At 47.9% G+C, this 14,135-nt stretch overlaps 1 protein-coding gene across 2 annotated transcripts; it reads left to right on the top strand.

Moving 5' to 3' along the window:
• Nucleotides 1-898: 898 nt before the first annotated feature.
• On the top strand, nt 899-10,775 carry D2HGDH (D-2-hydroxyglutarate dehydrogenase). Of its 2 annotated transcripts, none has more exons than XM_063338490.1 (9): nt 899-1,659; nt 2,269-2,326; nt 2,929-3,068; nt 3,763-3,956; nt 5,053-5,221; nt 6,055-6,198; nt 7,888-8,030; nt 8,843-9,008; nt 10,256-10,775. In XM_063338490.1, the coding sequence occupies exons 1-9, from the start codon at nt 1,266-1,268 to the stop codon at nt 10,513-10,515; spliced, it is 1,668 nt and encodes a 555-aa protein (XP_063194560.1). In that variant the 5' UTR covers nt 899-1,265; the 3' UTR covers nt 10,516-10,775. The 2 variants fall into 2 exon arrangements, with proteins under 2 accessions (XP_063194560.1, XP_063194561.1); XM_063338491.1 differs by having other exon boundaries at nt 899-1,410.
• Nucleotides 10,776-14,135: the final 3,360 nt, after the last annotated feature.

Consider the following 14,135-nt stretch of genomic DNA (forward strand, 5'->3'; position numbering starts at 1 on the left):
GCGTTCTGGGGCTCGGAAGAGCGGACGTTTTCCGTTTTAACCAGCAAAGCAAAAAGAAAAATTAGCTCTGAAAGTTAGCATCAGCCTTCTGAAGGAAAAGATCGTTCGCTAGGACTCGTGAGCATTGTGAGGTACAACGTACTCCTCTTATTTACGACGTATTGTCTGTAACGCCTCAGGACATCTGACGCCTGATACCAGCAATAAACTGTCCCCCCTGGGACACACCAGCGCCGGGGGGCTCCCAGCATCTCTTGGCCGCTTACACCTGGCTTCAGAGATCGGGTTTTTTAAACTCTTTTATAGCCAGAAATACCAGTAGCCTTCATTTTTTTGCTTACTAAAGGATTTAAATCTTTCTCCTGGATTTTGAATGTACAGTGTTAAATATGCTTTTCTGGAGAAGGGTGAACAAGACTGTGACACACGCCAAGGAATGTTCCACTAAAGATTGTCCAAAGACCCTGCGGGGTTTAGCTTTACTGCAGCATGTCCAAACTGGAGGGGAAACGACTTTAACCCGATTCTTCTATTTTTTAAAGGAATTAGATCTATGTTCCCTTTGTAAATGGAAGAGAATATAAATCTTTTTATTGCAAAAAAAAAAAAAAAACAAGAAAAGGAATGTAAAGTAAAAATGTATATCTGTATTTTTGGATCATGTTATAGATAATGGATATATTGTTATAAATAAAGTATTTTTGGGAACAAAGATGTAGGAGAGCGTGTTGCTGTGGCGCAGGAGCGCTTGGGGGGGGGTGCTGACCGCCGGTGGGGGTGGGCGGGCGCTAGGACCCGCGCGGTGCCGGAGGGGGGCGCTGCGGCGGCCTCCCGCCGCCAGGCGGCGCTGCTGCCCGCGGGCGCTGCGCGCATGCGCGGTGGCAGAGCGCCCCCGCCCCCTGCGGGCCCGGCCGCCATTGCTGCCTCCAGCGGGACGGGCGTGGGGCTGCAGGGCTCAGAAGCGTGGGCGGGCGGGCCGGGTTAGCCCTCCCCTGAGGGGCGGGTGAGGCTGCCTTGGATCGGCTGGGATTTGGCGGGTGGTTGGTCGCGGCGGAAGGGAGAGCGTCTGTGTGAGGCGCTACGCGACGGGTGTCCCCCCCGCCCTCTTGCTGTACCGCCTGGCGGGTGGCTGTCACACGGGCAGAGGCTTGATTCCGGCTCCTCACAAGCTGCGTCCTCCGGGAGAGGCCCCCCCCCTCCCCAGAGCCGGGGTGGTGAGGAGGGGAGCTCGCACATGAGCTAGGCCTCTGCTTTCCAGGGTGAGGATGGGGATTTCCTCTGCGGCCCCCCACCGCTCTGTGTGGAGTCACTGGGCTCAGCTAAGATGGCTGACGAGCTTCCACAGGAGGACTTTGACACAGCAGAGCGTGAATTATGCCTCGGGGACGCTCCAGCAGAGGAAACCGCCAGGTGTGCCCACGAGTGTGGTTTCCAGGCCGCGGGGTGTGAGGCCTCAGGGGAGGAGAGCGTTCCACGCAGCCTCCTGCAGCTTCCAGGAGGTCATGCTGACTAGTGAGCGTTACAGAGTGCAGCGCCTGCCCTTCTCCCATCTGTCTGACAGAGACGTGGCTTTCTTTGAGGGCATAATGCCAGGTAGAGTCATCACAAATCCAGAGGAACTGAAACCATTTAATGTGGACTGGCTTAAATCAGTCCGAGGTGAGTGAGCTTGTTTATTTTTCAGTTTTGGTAAAGCCTCGGCTCTGCTTCCGTTAAGGCACCAGAATGAAAAGTCTGCCAAAGCAAATCTCTCTGTCTATAGCAGACCATGTCTTTACAGACCAGGCAAAATAAGTTTTCCTCATAGCAAATATTCGTTTGAGAGTTACCTGGTTTCTGGTACTCTTTCAGGTTTTCATTAAAAAAATAAATCTCTAATCTCAGTGGCCAGTCGGGCCCAAACCACAAATCCCTGTTAACTTAGTTTTTTCCTGAAACAGATTTTTTCAGTTAACAGTACCTGAAGTTTTGGTTGAACCTCAGAAAACAAGTGGTGTGATTTTTCTGTTTTGTCAAAGATTTCATGAGAATATAAAACATTTCGCATTGCCCCCACTGGCAACCAAGTCTATGTATACAGACAAAGCTTTTCCAGTGCATTAAGGGAAAGCCCAGTATTAAAAATGTTTGGTTTAAAAGTGGTTAAAATGCCTCTGCCTCAGAGTGGAGGGAGTGGTGTTATTTTGGACATCGTGCTTTACCATCTTTTTCTTTCCGACCTCTGTGGAGCCCACAACTTGCCTTGAGAGTCCCTTGCTTTCATTGCAGGCTCTAGCAAGCTGATGTTGAAGCCGCAGACGACAGTAGAGGTGTCTCAGGTTCTCAGGTAACGTGCACCTTTTCTGCTGGGCTTTGTGGTGAGGAAACGCAGGTTTATTCTGGCAGGGTCCGGCAGATGAAGGGAACATCTAGGTGGTCAGGCGTTGGTTGCTCAAGCACTGGAATTGCTGAAGCTGTTTTCTTCTTGGCTGCATGTCTTGTGGTTGAGCTCTGGTGACTTCAGCTCTCCCTTCTGCTCTTTATATCCCCACTGTCCTTGGACTGTCCGTGTTTCCTGATGTAGCTTTTGTTCCAGCTGCTCCCAGGATGGGAGACGCTGCATGTCGTTGCTAGTCTGGAGGTATGCTATGTGCCTAGCAGTGGCTTATCTGCCACTAGATAGGCAGTGTTGCTTATCTAAAAAAGCCTACAGGTTCCCAATTAAGAATGTTTTCACATAGAGAGGTGACATTTTTCAAGGCTGAAAGGTACTTCCATCTTTAGGCTAGATGCTGCTTAATTTTAAGGATTGTTGAGCACTCTTGCAACAGTAGACTTTCATGTGGAGGTGAAACTCTTCAGATAGATAGACTTATTGGATTATTATATTTAAGGCAATGGATTGTTGCCTTAAAATGCATAAGACTGCAGAAACCTTTTTTCTTCCAGGTACTGCCATGAGAGGAACCTGGCAGTGAACCCACAGGGGGGTAACACAGGCCTTGTTGGAGGCAGCGTTCCTGTCTTTGATGAGATCATTCTCTCCACTGTTCTCATGAACCAGATCATCAGCTTTGACAAGGTGTCTGGTAAATATTGTAGAGATGTGAGGCACAGAAATGAGCCCCAGGCCCTAAACCAGCCATTTTCCCGGGAGGCGATAACTGTGGGATCAGTAGGGTTCAGCCCAGCAGTGTCATAAGGGGCATCAAAGGTGTGTTTCATCCAGGCTCCTGCTGCTGATGTTAGGTTAGATCCTTAGGTTATAAAAGCAGCAGATGTAAAAATACATCTGGTGGCAGAAGGAAGAAGAAAGAGATAAGAGAAACATGGACATCCTATTACCTGTTCATAAATTAAATGAGAAACTCAGCAGGTGGAGCAGAATGAGTGTTGAAGAAGGCACCTGATAACAACACTAGTAGTGGGATGGGGAAAACTTACAGGTTGTTTGGATTTGGAGAGTTAGGAATTAGGCTGGTTTCAGTATTTCAGCTCTTAAAACAGAGACGGGGAGAATGACAGGCAGAGATATACTTCACTTTGCTGTTTTACTTGTCCAGAGTTGTGGATGACCGGATGTTAAGGCAATGGTAGAGCTCCCCTTGGCTTGAGGAGGTGTAGGACAATGCCCGGTAGCATGTGCAGACTGCATGTGTATTTAAATTCAATCCCAGAAAGTTGTGGAGGAAGAGGTGGTTGTGTCTGCTTGTACTTACCCTGTCTCTTGAGGAGGCACCGTCTTCTTGGGCATCAGCTTGTAGCAGGACATTTATGTTTCAGGAATCCTTGTGTGCCAAGCTGGCTGCATCTTAGAGAAACTCAACGAGTACTTGGAGGAGCAGGGGTTTATCATGCCACTTGACTTGGGAGCGAAAGGTAGCTGTCACATCGGCGGTAATGTGGCCACAAATGCTGGAGGCTTACGGCTCTTGAGATACGGCTCTCTCCGAGGGACAGTGCTAGGACTGGAAGTGGTAAGGCGAGTACCTGGCAGTTCCCTTCTGTACCTAACCCTCTGCTTCTTACCATTTCCTGCTGTTCTAGCCCTTAGCTACCCATTATGCAGACAAGTGTCTCTCCAGGCTTCCACTCTTAAATTTTTCTTGTTTGGCCCTTTTGAGAAGGGACAGCAAATGTCTTCATGGATGTAGCATCTGTTATTGCTACTGTAGTTTCCAGCTTCTACCTCCGTCCTTGCTGACGGAAGTGATATTAGGTGGTTTTCTAATCCAGAGAAGTGAAAAGAAGGTAGGGAGAGATTTAGTGATTCCAAGTTACCTGCATGAGGTTGGTTCCTCTGTGGAGCAGTGGGTCTCTGGAGCGCTCTGCTGAACCCATCCTGCAGCACTCTCATCTCATGGCTGCTCACCCAACTTTTAATAGAGCCATCTGCTTTGCGTTAATTTGGCTGCTGGCTTTCTCCTAGAGTCTTTTCTGTTCCTTAGCCTGCTTCTGTCCTACAGGCCTGTGTCTCTGCATGTAGAGGCTGTTTCTGTAAGATTTCAGGGCTTGGGAGCCGAGAGCTAACAGGAAATAAATTGGGTAGGTAACAAAAGCCTGGTTTGGTTTTATTGTGTAGGCCCAGAAAGGAGGGCTTTTGACTCTAGCATCTAAACAGCCTTTAATAACACGTCTTAGAGACATTCAGCCTTGATTTAAGGCTCAAGTGGTGAAGAGCTTACTTCGTTCTGGTTAGCTGTGTTCACTGTTTCAAATAGTTCCCTTGTTTCTATTGAATAATGGGAACTGGGGCTGCAAAGAGCATCTGATGTTTTCCACCACTGCTAAGAATAGTGGAGCAAACTCCATCTTCCATTATTACTCGTCCTACTGGAACATGTGCAAACAGCACCGTAAAAAAAAAAAAAAAAAGGCAGAAAAGTTTGAGGGAAGACTCAGGTAGGATTCAGAGGGCAGGAAGAGCTGGGAATGGAGGAACTGTGGGAACAGGCTGCAGCTGGTGTCCTCTACTCAAGGCTAGTGGCAGCTTTTTGTCAGCTTGGTAGTAGACAAGCTTATGACAGCAGATTTCCATGTAGGTGCGTTAACCAGGTCTCTGTATTTCCACAGGTGCTGGCTGATGGCTCAGTAATGGACTGCTTGGCGTCTCTGCGCAAAGATAACACTGGCTATGACTTGAAGCAACTTTTCATCGGATCTGAGGGGACCTTGGGAGTTATCACTGCTGTCTCCATACTGTGTCCTCAGAAACCTAAGGCTGTGAATCTGGCATTCCTAGGTAGGAGTTAATAATTTCACACCTGAATTCAGAGGCTGGGAAAGGAACAGGAATAGGAGGATGAAGAAGCAGGCAGGGCAGTGCCCTCACTGACGAGGGCCTGGTCTGACAGTACCTGAGAAAGCTGAGCAGGACGAATCTGGTGACAGTAGGCAGAGGCGGCCACAATCCAGTGGTCGCTGCGTGAGTCTGTAGTGACAAGGCAAGGCTGGGAAGTCAAGTCTACAGGTGAGGGTCTGGATCAGCAGGCTACCTGGCCAGGCCCAGCTGCTTGAAAGCTGTTTCTGAGTCTGCTTTTTAGCAGAGTTGCTTGTGGGGAGCCTTCACTGAGTCTGTTTTTTTTCTCCCTCCAAGGCCAGCAGGGACTTTTCAGACAGCTTGCTTGTATCAGCGGTGGCCTTGAGAGCAGAGACCTAAACTGTCAGGAGGGGAAGAGTAGACTCCAAGTGCCGACAGACCTGTGGAGTATGCGCAGTTCAGTCCAGAATTTGCCTGGACTCTCAGAGTGGCCTTTAAATTTCTCTTGGGTTGCCTTCTTGCCTGTGCTGAGAACTGAGAGTGGGGTAGACATTTTGGTATGAACTCTCTTAGAGTGTTCAAGAGGTCCTTGCCACAGCAAAGACTAATTGCCATATCCTCCTGCTGTTCCGCTCTGAAACCTTCCCCATCTCAAACTGTTAGAGGAACTGCTGATCTAATCCACACAGGGTAGCAGTTTACGTTTTCTGGAGATGGGAGAGATGACTTGAAGCCTGGTAGACTTTTTAAAACTTTTTACAAGGTTTTTGGGGGGTGGATTTTGTTCCTGATTCCTCTCTGTGTTCCTTCTGAAGGGTGTCAGAGTTTCACTAAGGTTCTGGAAACATTTACAACCTGCAGAGCCATGCTGGGAGAGATCCTGTCTGCCTATGAGTTCATGGATGAGAAGTGCATGGAATTGGTTGAGAAACATCTCAAGCTGTCCAGCCCAGTGGCAGGTACCAGCGTCATTTGTGCCATTAGAAAGAGGCATTGCACTGCTTAGGGATTTTTAGCCTAGTTTTATCTATAACTCTATATATCTTTATAGATATACATGTCAATCAGCGTGTTATTCACCAAGGGGAAATCATGCTTGACCGATCTGATCCCTTCTATGATGAAATGACTGGCTGGGTGGATCAGGGGAGGGCAGTGGATGTTGTCTACCTTGACTTCAGCGAGGCTTTTGGCAGTCTCCCATAACATCCTCATAGGTAAGCTCAGGCAGTGTGGGTTGGATGAGTGGACAGTGGGGTGGATAGAGAACTGGCTGAACGGCAGAGCTAAGAGGGTTGTGATCAGCAGCGCAGAGTCCAGTTGGAGGCCTGTAACTAGCGGTGTTCCCCAGGTGTCGGTACCGGGTCAGGTCTTGTTCAATATATTAATCAATGATGGATGAGGGGACAGAGTGTACCCTCAGTATGTTTGCTGATGACACAAAACTGGGAGGGGTGGCTGACACACCAGAAGGCTGTGCTGCCAGTCAGAGAGACCTAGACAGGCTGGAGAGTTGAGCGGAGAGGAAGTAATGAAGTTCAACAAGAGCAAGTGTAGGGTCCTGCACTTGAGGCTGAATAACCCCATACACCAGTACAGGTTAGGGGTTGACCTGCTGGAAGGCGGCTCTGCAGAGAGAGACCTGGGAGTCCTGGTGGACAACAAGTTGCCCAGGAGCCAGCAATGTGCCCTTGTGGCCAAGGTGGCCCATGGTCTCCTGGGGCACATTAACAAGAGCGTGGCGAGCGGGTGGAGGGAGGTCATCCTCCCCCTCTACTCTACCCTGGTGAGGCCGCAGCTGGAGCACTGTGTCCAGTTCTGGGCACCCCAGTTCAAGAAGGACCGGGAACTGCTGGAGAGTCCAGCGGAGCCTACAAAGATGATCAGGGGATTGGAGCATCACTCTTATGAGGAAAGGCTGAGAGACCTGGATCTGTTTAGCCTGGAGGAGAGAAGACTGAGAGGGGATCTCATCAATGCTTATAAATAATCTGAAGGGTGGGTGTCAAGAGGATGGGGCCAGACTCTTTTCAGTGGTGCCAGGTGATGGCACGAGGGGGAACGAGCACAAGCTAGAACACAGGAAATTCCCTCTCAACATGAGGAAAAACTTCTTTCCTTTGGGGGTGCCAGAGCCCTGGAACAGGCTGCCCAGAGGTTGTGGAGTCTCCTTCTCTGGAGATATTCAAAACCCACTTGGATGTGTTCCTGTGCAACCTGCTTTGTGTGACCCTGCTTTGGTAGGGGGTTGGACTAGATGATCTCCAAAGGCCCCTTCCAGCCTCTGCCATTCTGTGATTCTGTGTGGGCATTCCTCATTATTATTCCATCATTTTTATACCTAGTATTCAATTTCAAACACATTTGGTGGAAGTCTTTAAAGGTAAGACTTTTTACTTCTACTTGTTCCCGCAGAACTGCTAGTTTTCTGAAAAGCGGTGGCTAGGTAAAGAATAGAGCATGTACGTGAAGTGCCCTACAGATAAAAGATTGCCACTTGAGCTGCCCTTCCACATGGCACCAGAGAATCTGGGCAGTAGAGCGACCTCATGAAACGTGCCAAGCTTGGGAAAAGCTCCAGAACCTGCACTAAATTCCTGTGCCTTTACCCCAGAGCATCTGCAAATTCATTTTTCCCTCACTTTCAGGCAGCCCTTTTTATGTTTTAATTGAAACTTCCGGCTCCAGCTCAACCCATGATGAAGAAAAATTGAACAACTTCTTAGAACAGGCCATGACTTCTGGTTTGGTCACTGATGGAACTGTGGCAACGGATGATAAGAAAATAAAGGCAAGTCACCGTTTGCTCTTGCACAAATCACTTTGACATGATTCTTTACTAGGATTTGTATTTTCAATAGGGATATGTTCAGACTGATCTTTGGTATAAACGTCCTTGGGTGATCTGGTAGCTTATTTGTCATATTGAGTAAGAACGCTAAGAGAGAATACTTACCACTGATGATTCTTCCCAGAAAGCCTGAGTATTCGGGGTTTCAGTGGATGTTTTCTCTCATAAGAAGATCAGAATAATGAATTACATCTTTTAGTAGTTGCAGGGGTAGGACCCAAACTGCCTGAAAACCGTCGAAACCAGAAGCGCAGTTGTCAGCCAGGCCAGGAGTGAGCAAAGTCCCGTAGGCCAGCGTGACAGTGTGTTAGAGCCAGGGACTGTGGTCTCGCGGAACAAGACAGACACAGCGTGTCAGTGAGGAGGAAAGTGATTCGTGTCCGCCCAGTGAATACGAGTCTCTTCCACCGAGCCATGTTTCTTCCAACCCCAGTTCCCAAACCAAGCCTTGCAGTACTAAACTGGAGGAGGCACATCCCCACTTCTTGGGAAACACAAAACAGATTTGGGGAGAATGCCCATGCCTGTGTTCTTTCTGTCTGGGACACTGTTAAGCTTGAAGAGTTGGTGTATCGCTTTACTGTACGATGCTACCAGGAAAGCATTATAACTAGCTTCCGAGAGGGAGAGGATATCGGGGGAAATCAGAAGTTAATGTTATATGCAAAGAATCAAGGCTCTTTTTCCCTCTGTGCAATAAAGCATGGAACCCAAGAGACGCTTGGTTTATTTGATTTCCTTTGATTCATCAGATGCTGTGGAGCCTGCGGGAGAGGATCACAGAGGCCCTCACTCACGATGGCTATGTCTACAAATATGACATCTCCCTGCCTGTGGGAAAGCTGTATGATCTTGTGACTGACACCAGGGCTCGGCTGGGCCACAATGCCAAAAACGTGGTGGGCTATGGCCACTTGGGTAAGTGTAGATGCTGGGAAAGGAGGTAATTGCTCTTTTGTGCTCTGGGTTTTGCTGTGCAACTTCTTAGTAGTTTTAAAGATTATTTTTAGAGTAGTGAGAGGCATAGACTAAATAGCCGAGAGCCGTCAGAAGAGGAGAATGCATAAGGTTCTTTGTGTCTGAATTTCATTGCTTTCGGACTGTATTGCATATATTAATGGCAGGTTGCTAGCCAGTCAGCCACTGAACTCATCATTTGTATCTTCTTGCTCTGTAATTTCTGTTTTAAGTATGTAGGTTGTTTAATTGGACCATCAATTCGACTAACGTACTTAGAAACATTTGATAAATAAACACTCTTGTCCGAAATGATTGATCATATTGGAAATCAATTGTGTCTGAGCCACTAACCCTCCAAAAGAGAGTGATAAAGATAATGCACAGAAAGGCCCCAGTACACTTGTCAGAATGCTTTGAAACTAATTTGATTTTACATACAGGTAAATTGGTAGCTTACCAGAGCTGTTCTGTTTAAAAATAATAAAAAAAAAAAAAGAACAGAACATGCTTCAGCACGCTAGATTTGAAAGACATGGAAAGACAAGTCTGCATAACAAAGGCTGCCTCTGTTAGCACTTATTATTGAGGATTGAACTGTGTACTGTGAGAGTTTGCTGAGATGCAGGAAGAGGTTCCGGAGTGAGAATGAGTAATTTGTGTTTACGCGCTCTGCCTTCTGAATACCCAGCAAGATGTGCTTAATCAAATACCATCACACACAAGTGGCGAAAGGAAAAAATGTTCTGCTTGCTTTGTTTCTGTTGAGACAGTGCCAAAGTGCATTTAGAACGTTGCACAAACATAATAGGGAGAGATAAAGTGACGAAGGGCCATATTAAAATCTTATGATCGTTATGAAATAGCATTGGAAAAGTCATTGCCAGGCCATCTCGGTAGTGGGACAATTAATGCAGCACAGTTGTTTGAATTTTAAAATCACAAGAGTGGGAATTTGAAAGTAGCTTAACTCAGAAAACTTCTTCAACTATTGGACTGAAAGGATGGAAGAACAAAGATCGTATTTGAATTATTTGTGCATGGAGAGGTTTGATGTTTGTAGAAGGACAGCGAACTTGTTCTGTTTTGCAGTTTGGAGACTAACAAAGGCACCTTTGTTTGAGTATGTGGAGGAGACAGTAATAAGTCTTTATTGTAGCGCCGCTGAGTTTTTCTTACAGACTCACCTTTGCAGTGTTTTCTTCCAGGAGATGGAAACTTGCACTTGAACATCACAGCGGACTCCTATAGCCATTCCCTGCTGGATGCCATTGAGCCGTTTGTGTATGAGTGGACTGCAAGATACCATGGCAGTATCAGTGCGGAGCACGGACTGGGCTTCAAGAAAAAGCAGTTCATTCAGTACAGCAAACCCAGTGAGGCAGTCTTTCTCATGCAGCGTTTCAAAGCCATGTTAGACCCTAAAGGGATCCTCAATCCATACAAGATGCTGCCCTCCGGTTCCTGAGAGCAACATGCACTGAGAAGTGAACAGATACCATCACGTGAGGGTGGCACCTCTAGCTCAGTAACTGCACTTTAGCCATAAACAAACTGATGGATCAAGCAAGCACGGGGAATGCTCTCTGGTTTATTTCTTTAGTGTGATGGAACAAGTAAAGGAACGTGGTTCCTCTTTTCAGGGGTGCCTGCTCTTTCTGAAGATGAGTTTGACCGTGTGGGTTTCCTATTTCCTATAAAACCAAGTGTGCAGACACTGTGCGTGGATTTTCCAGCTCTCTTTCCCCTTGGTTTGCTCTGATTTATTAGTGAAGTGACACCAGCCAGAGGAGGCATTTTCTCGCTTGGGGTGTGCAAGTGAAGCGTCGGAGGCACAGGAGAAGAACCTGTGGAGGCTATACTGCCACGTCCAAGTGAAAACGTTGCTCTTCCTCACGTGTTTTGATGTAATATGCTTGTCTAAATGCCCACAACAGTATCAGGTTGTGGGTTTTTTAGTGATGCTACCTGCAGGCTGTTCCCACAGGCACCAGTGTTGTCCCACCTACATCATGCAGGTACAGCTCTGCAGTCCCGGATACTACTTCTGAGTAGCATCAACTGGAGGGGAAATAACAGCAGCCAGGCTGAGGGAGGGGATCTCATGACATCTGTCTGGCAGTTATTTCCTGCTTCTTTGTCTTCCTTGTCTTCCTGATTTGCTCTTGCAGAGGGTAAGAGCCATTATCCTAATGATTTCCGTAAACTCTGTATCCATTGCAACCAGCAAACTAGATTAGCCTGAGTGGAGATCATGACAACGATGTTAAAATCACCCAGCGTTTTCTCTGGGCTGTGCATGTGGTGCATTAAGGCAAAAGAGATTTCTGTGCGTAGGAGTGCTAATTTATTTTCCCAAGGTGCCCCCTTATCCTGGTGGAGGTGGTTCTGAGGCTCCCTGGCCAGTGGGCAGACTGGTGCCCACATCCAGTGCCCTGCCTGAGTTGGTGAGGCCGCAGAACAGTAAAGGCAGCTGTTAACTCAAAAGCAGCTTGGAAGATCTGTCAATAATCAGGAAAATAAAAGTAGGAACATAAAATCAGCCTGTTGGGCATTCGGAGGGATCCCCGATGATGAAAGATGCATAAAAAAAAATAGGCTTACTCAAGCAGGAGGACGAGAGAAAGAACATGATCGTGTAGGAAAGTATCAGAAGTCAGCGCAAGACCTAATGGAAGGGGAGTGTGATCTTATTTTTAAAGTAGACTGATTTTACTCATGTACATTCTCTCATCACTTTTGTCTGCTGTCTCAAGCTTGTGTCACCTGTGCTGCATGTCCGTATGGTCTGGCCAGGGACACTTGTTTGGATGGCTCTTTTATACTTCTTAGGAGTCACTGATTATTATGGAACGATCCTTTGGACTCGGGATCTTGCTTGATCATCCATAATTCCCAGGCACTGTCTCTGTTGCTTCAGTTTGAGTGTATTTTAGTAAAGTTTTTAGTAAGGCTTTTGCTACTGTCCCTCACAGCATCCTGCTGGACAAGTCCAACTGTGAGATGAGCAGGTCCGTGGTACGCTGGGTAGAGAACTGGCTGGATGGCAGGGCTCAAGGGGTTGTAGTGAATGGAGCTACATCTGGCTGGCGACAGGTCACCAGCGGTGTTCCTCAGGGCTCAGTCCTGGGGACAGAGCCATTCAGTATTTTTGTCAGTGATCTGGATGCAGCAGTTGAATGCACCATTAGCAGTTTTGCTCACGATACCAAACTGAGAAGTGCTGTTGACTGTCTTGAGGGACAAGAGGCCTTGCAGGGGGAATCTGGATAGATTGGAGCATTGGGCAGTCGCCAATGGCATGACATTTCGCAAGTCCCAGTGTTGGCTTCTGCACTTGGGACAGAATTAACACTGGGCACAAGTATAAATTGGGAGAGGAGTGGCTGGAGAGCAGCCCTGCAGAAAGGGACCTGGGGTGCTGGTGGGCAGCAGGCTCTGTAGAAGCCAGCAGTGTGCCCTGGCAGCCAAGAGGGGCAAACCGCATCCTGGGGCGCATCAAGCACAGCACAACCTGTCGGTCAAGAGAGGGGATTATCCCGCCGTGCTCCATGTTGGTGCGGCCTCGCCTTGAGCGCTGTGTGCAGCTCTGCGCCCCACCGTTTAAGAAGGATGTGAAGGTCCTTGAACACACCCAGAGGAGGGCAACAAAGCTGGTGAAGGGCTGGAGGGCATGTCCTGTGAGGAGCGGCTGAGGACTTTGGGTTTGTCTAGCTTGGAGAAAAGGAGGCTGAGGGGCAACCTCATTGCTCTCTACAGCTTCCCAAGGAGAGGAATATGGAGAGGGAGGTGCTGATCTCTTCTCCCTGGGATCCAGTGACAGGACATGTGGGAATGGTTCAAAGCTGTGCCAGGGGAGGTTTAGACTGGACATCAGGAAGCATTTCTTTACCAAGAGGGTGGTCAGACACTGGAACAGGCTTCCTAGAGAAGTGGTCCATGCCCCAAGCCTGTCAGTGTTTAAGAGGCATTTGGACAATGCCCTTGGTAGTGTGCTTTAACTTCTGATCAGGCCTGAAGTGGTCAGGCAGTTTGACTGGATGATCATCGTAGGTCCCTTCCAACTGGACTGTTCTATTCTAAGATGGGGGGTTTTTTTGCGTTCGATGGGGGTTTTTTTGCTGTAGTCTGTCTGTTTTGAGATGATGGGAGGGATTGTCATTTACAGTTTGGTGTACAAAAACACATTGTCACCCTTCTGTTACCAGAGGGCAGACCAAGCCATCTGCTAATGAGTCATCTTCTGGTCCGCTCAGTGTTTGCTGGTCACATCTGTATTTACCAGTATGTGTCACTGTTAACCCAGGCTCTGATGTATCCAAATGAAGCATGTGATTGGTAAAAGGCAACAGGGACGTGCCAAAGGTAAATCGTGTCACTAACTTGACTGCCTTTTACAACGAAATAACATTTTCTGTCAACATGGGAGAGCAGTGCATGTTGTTTGCCTGATGTCAGTAAAGTGTTCAACACTGTTTCCCACAGCCTTCTCCTGGACCAGCTGGCAGGACACAGACGGGCTGGGCGGTCTGCGAGACGGGGTAGGAAACTGGCTCACAGGCTGTGCTTGGAGGGGGGTGATCAATGGTTTTTCCTCAGGTCTACAGGTTTGGGAGGCATCACTGGACTCCATGAGATGAGGAGAGGTGGTTGTCTTACGCAGTAGCTATCTTCTCCACTAGCTACTTTGCAGTGAAATAGTGCAGTGAAATAGATGTTCCATCCAGAGCCTTTTTCTTGGAAGAAAATTATCCTATAAAGTCTTTTTTTTCTTCTGTTTTTATTCAGAACAGCATCTCTACACTAAGGATGATGGCTTATGCTCAACACTGTGTTGCGACACCCTTCACGATACAGTTCTAAGGTCGCAACTCTCAACTTGGCTGCACAGATGCTTTTAACAGAAATACCTCCATGTGTTTGGCAACTTGTGGTGCCGATATCTAGGCCTGCCCTTTGGTCTCTTCCCGTCAGTGCTCTTTTTCCCTCTGCTCTCGGTGCACTTCGCACCCGCCTCTCCCTTTGTTCCTCAGGATCGCTCAGAGAGGAGCTGATCGCTCAGAGTGGGCTTCTGGGGTTAAGCAGGGG

This window comes from Chroicocephalus ridibundus, chromosome 6 (assembly GCF_963924245.1).
Source record: "Chroicocephalus ridibundus chromosome 6, bChrRid1.1, whole genome shotgun sequence".
Classification (NCBI taxonomy): Eukaryota; Metazoa; Chordata; class Aves; order Charadriiformes; family Laridae; genus Chroicocephalus; species Chroicocephalus ridibundus.

What these genes read in the sequence shown, in the direction of transcription:
- D2HGDH (XM_063338490.1), top strand. Translation starts at nt 1,266, where the DNA reads ATGGGGATTTCCTCTGCGGCCCCCCACCGCTCTGTGTGGAGTCACTGG. An exon ending in CAGTGCTAGGACTGGAAGTG is followed by an intron (nt 3,957 to 5,052) that starts GTAAGGCGAGTA and finishes GTATTTCCACAG; the next exon opens with GTGCTGGCTGATGGCTCAGT. An exon ending in CGGATGATAAGAAAATAAAG is followed by an intron (nt 8,031 to 8,842) that starts GCAAGTCACCGT and finishes TTGATTCATCAG; the next exon opens with ATGCTGTGGAGCCTGCGGGA.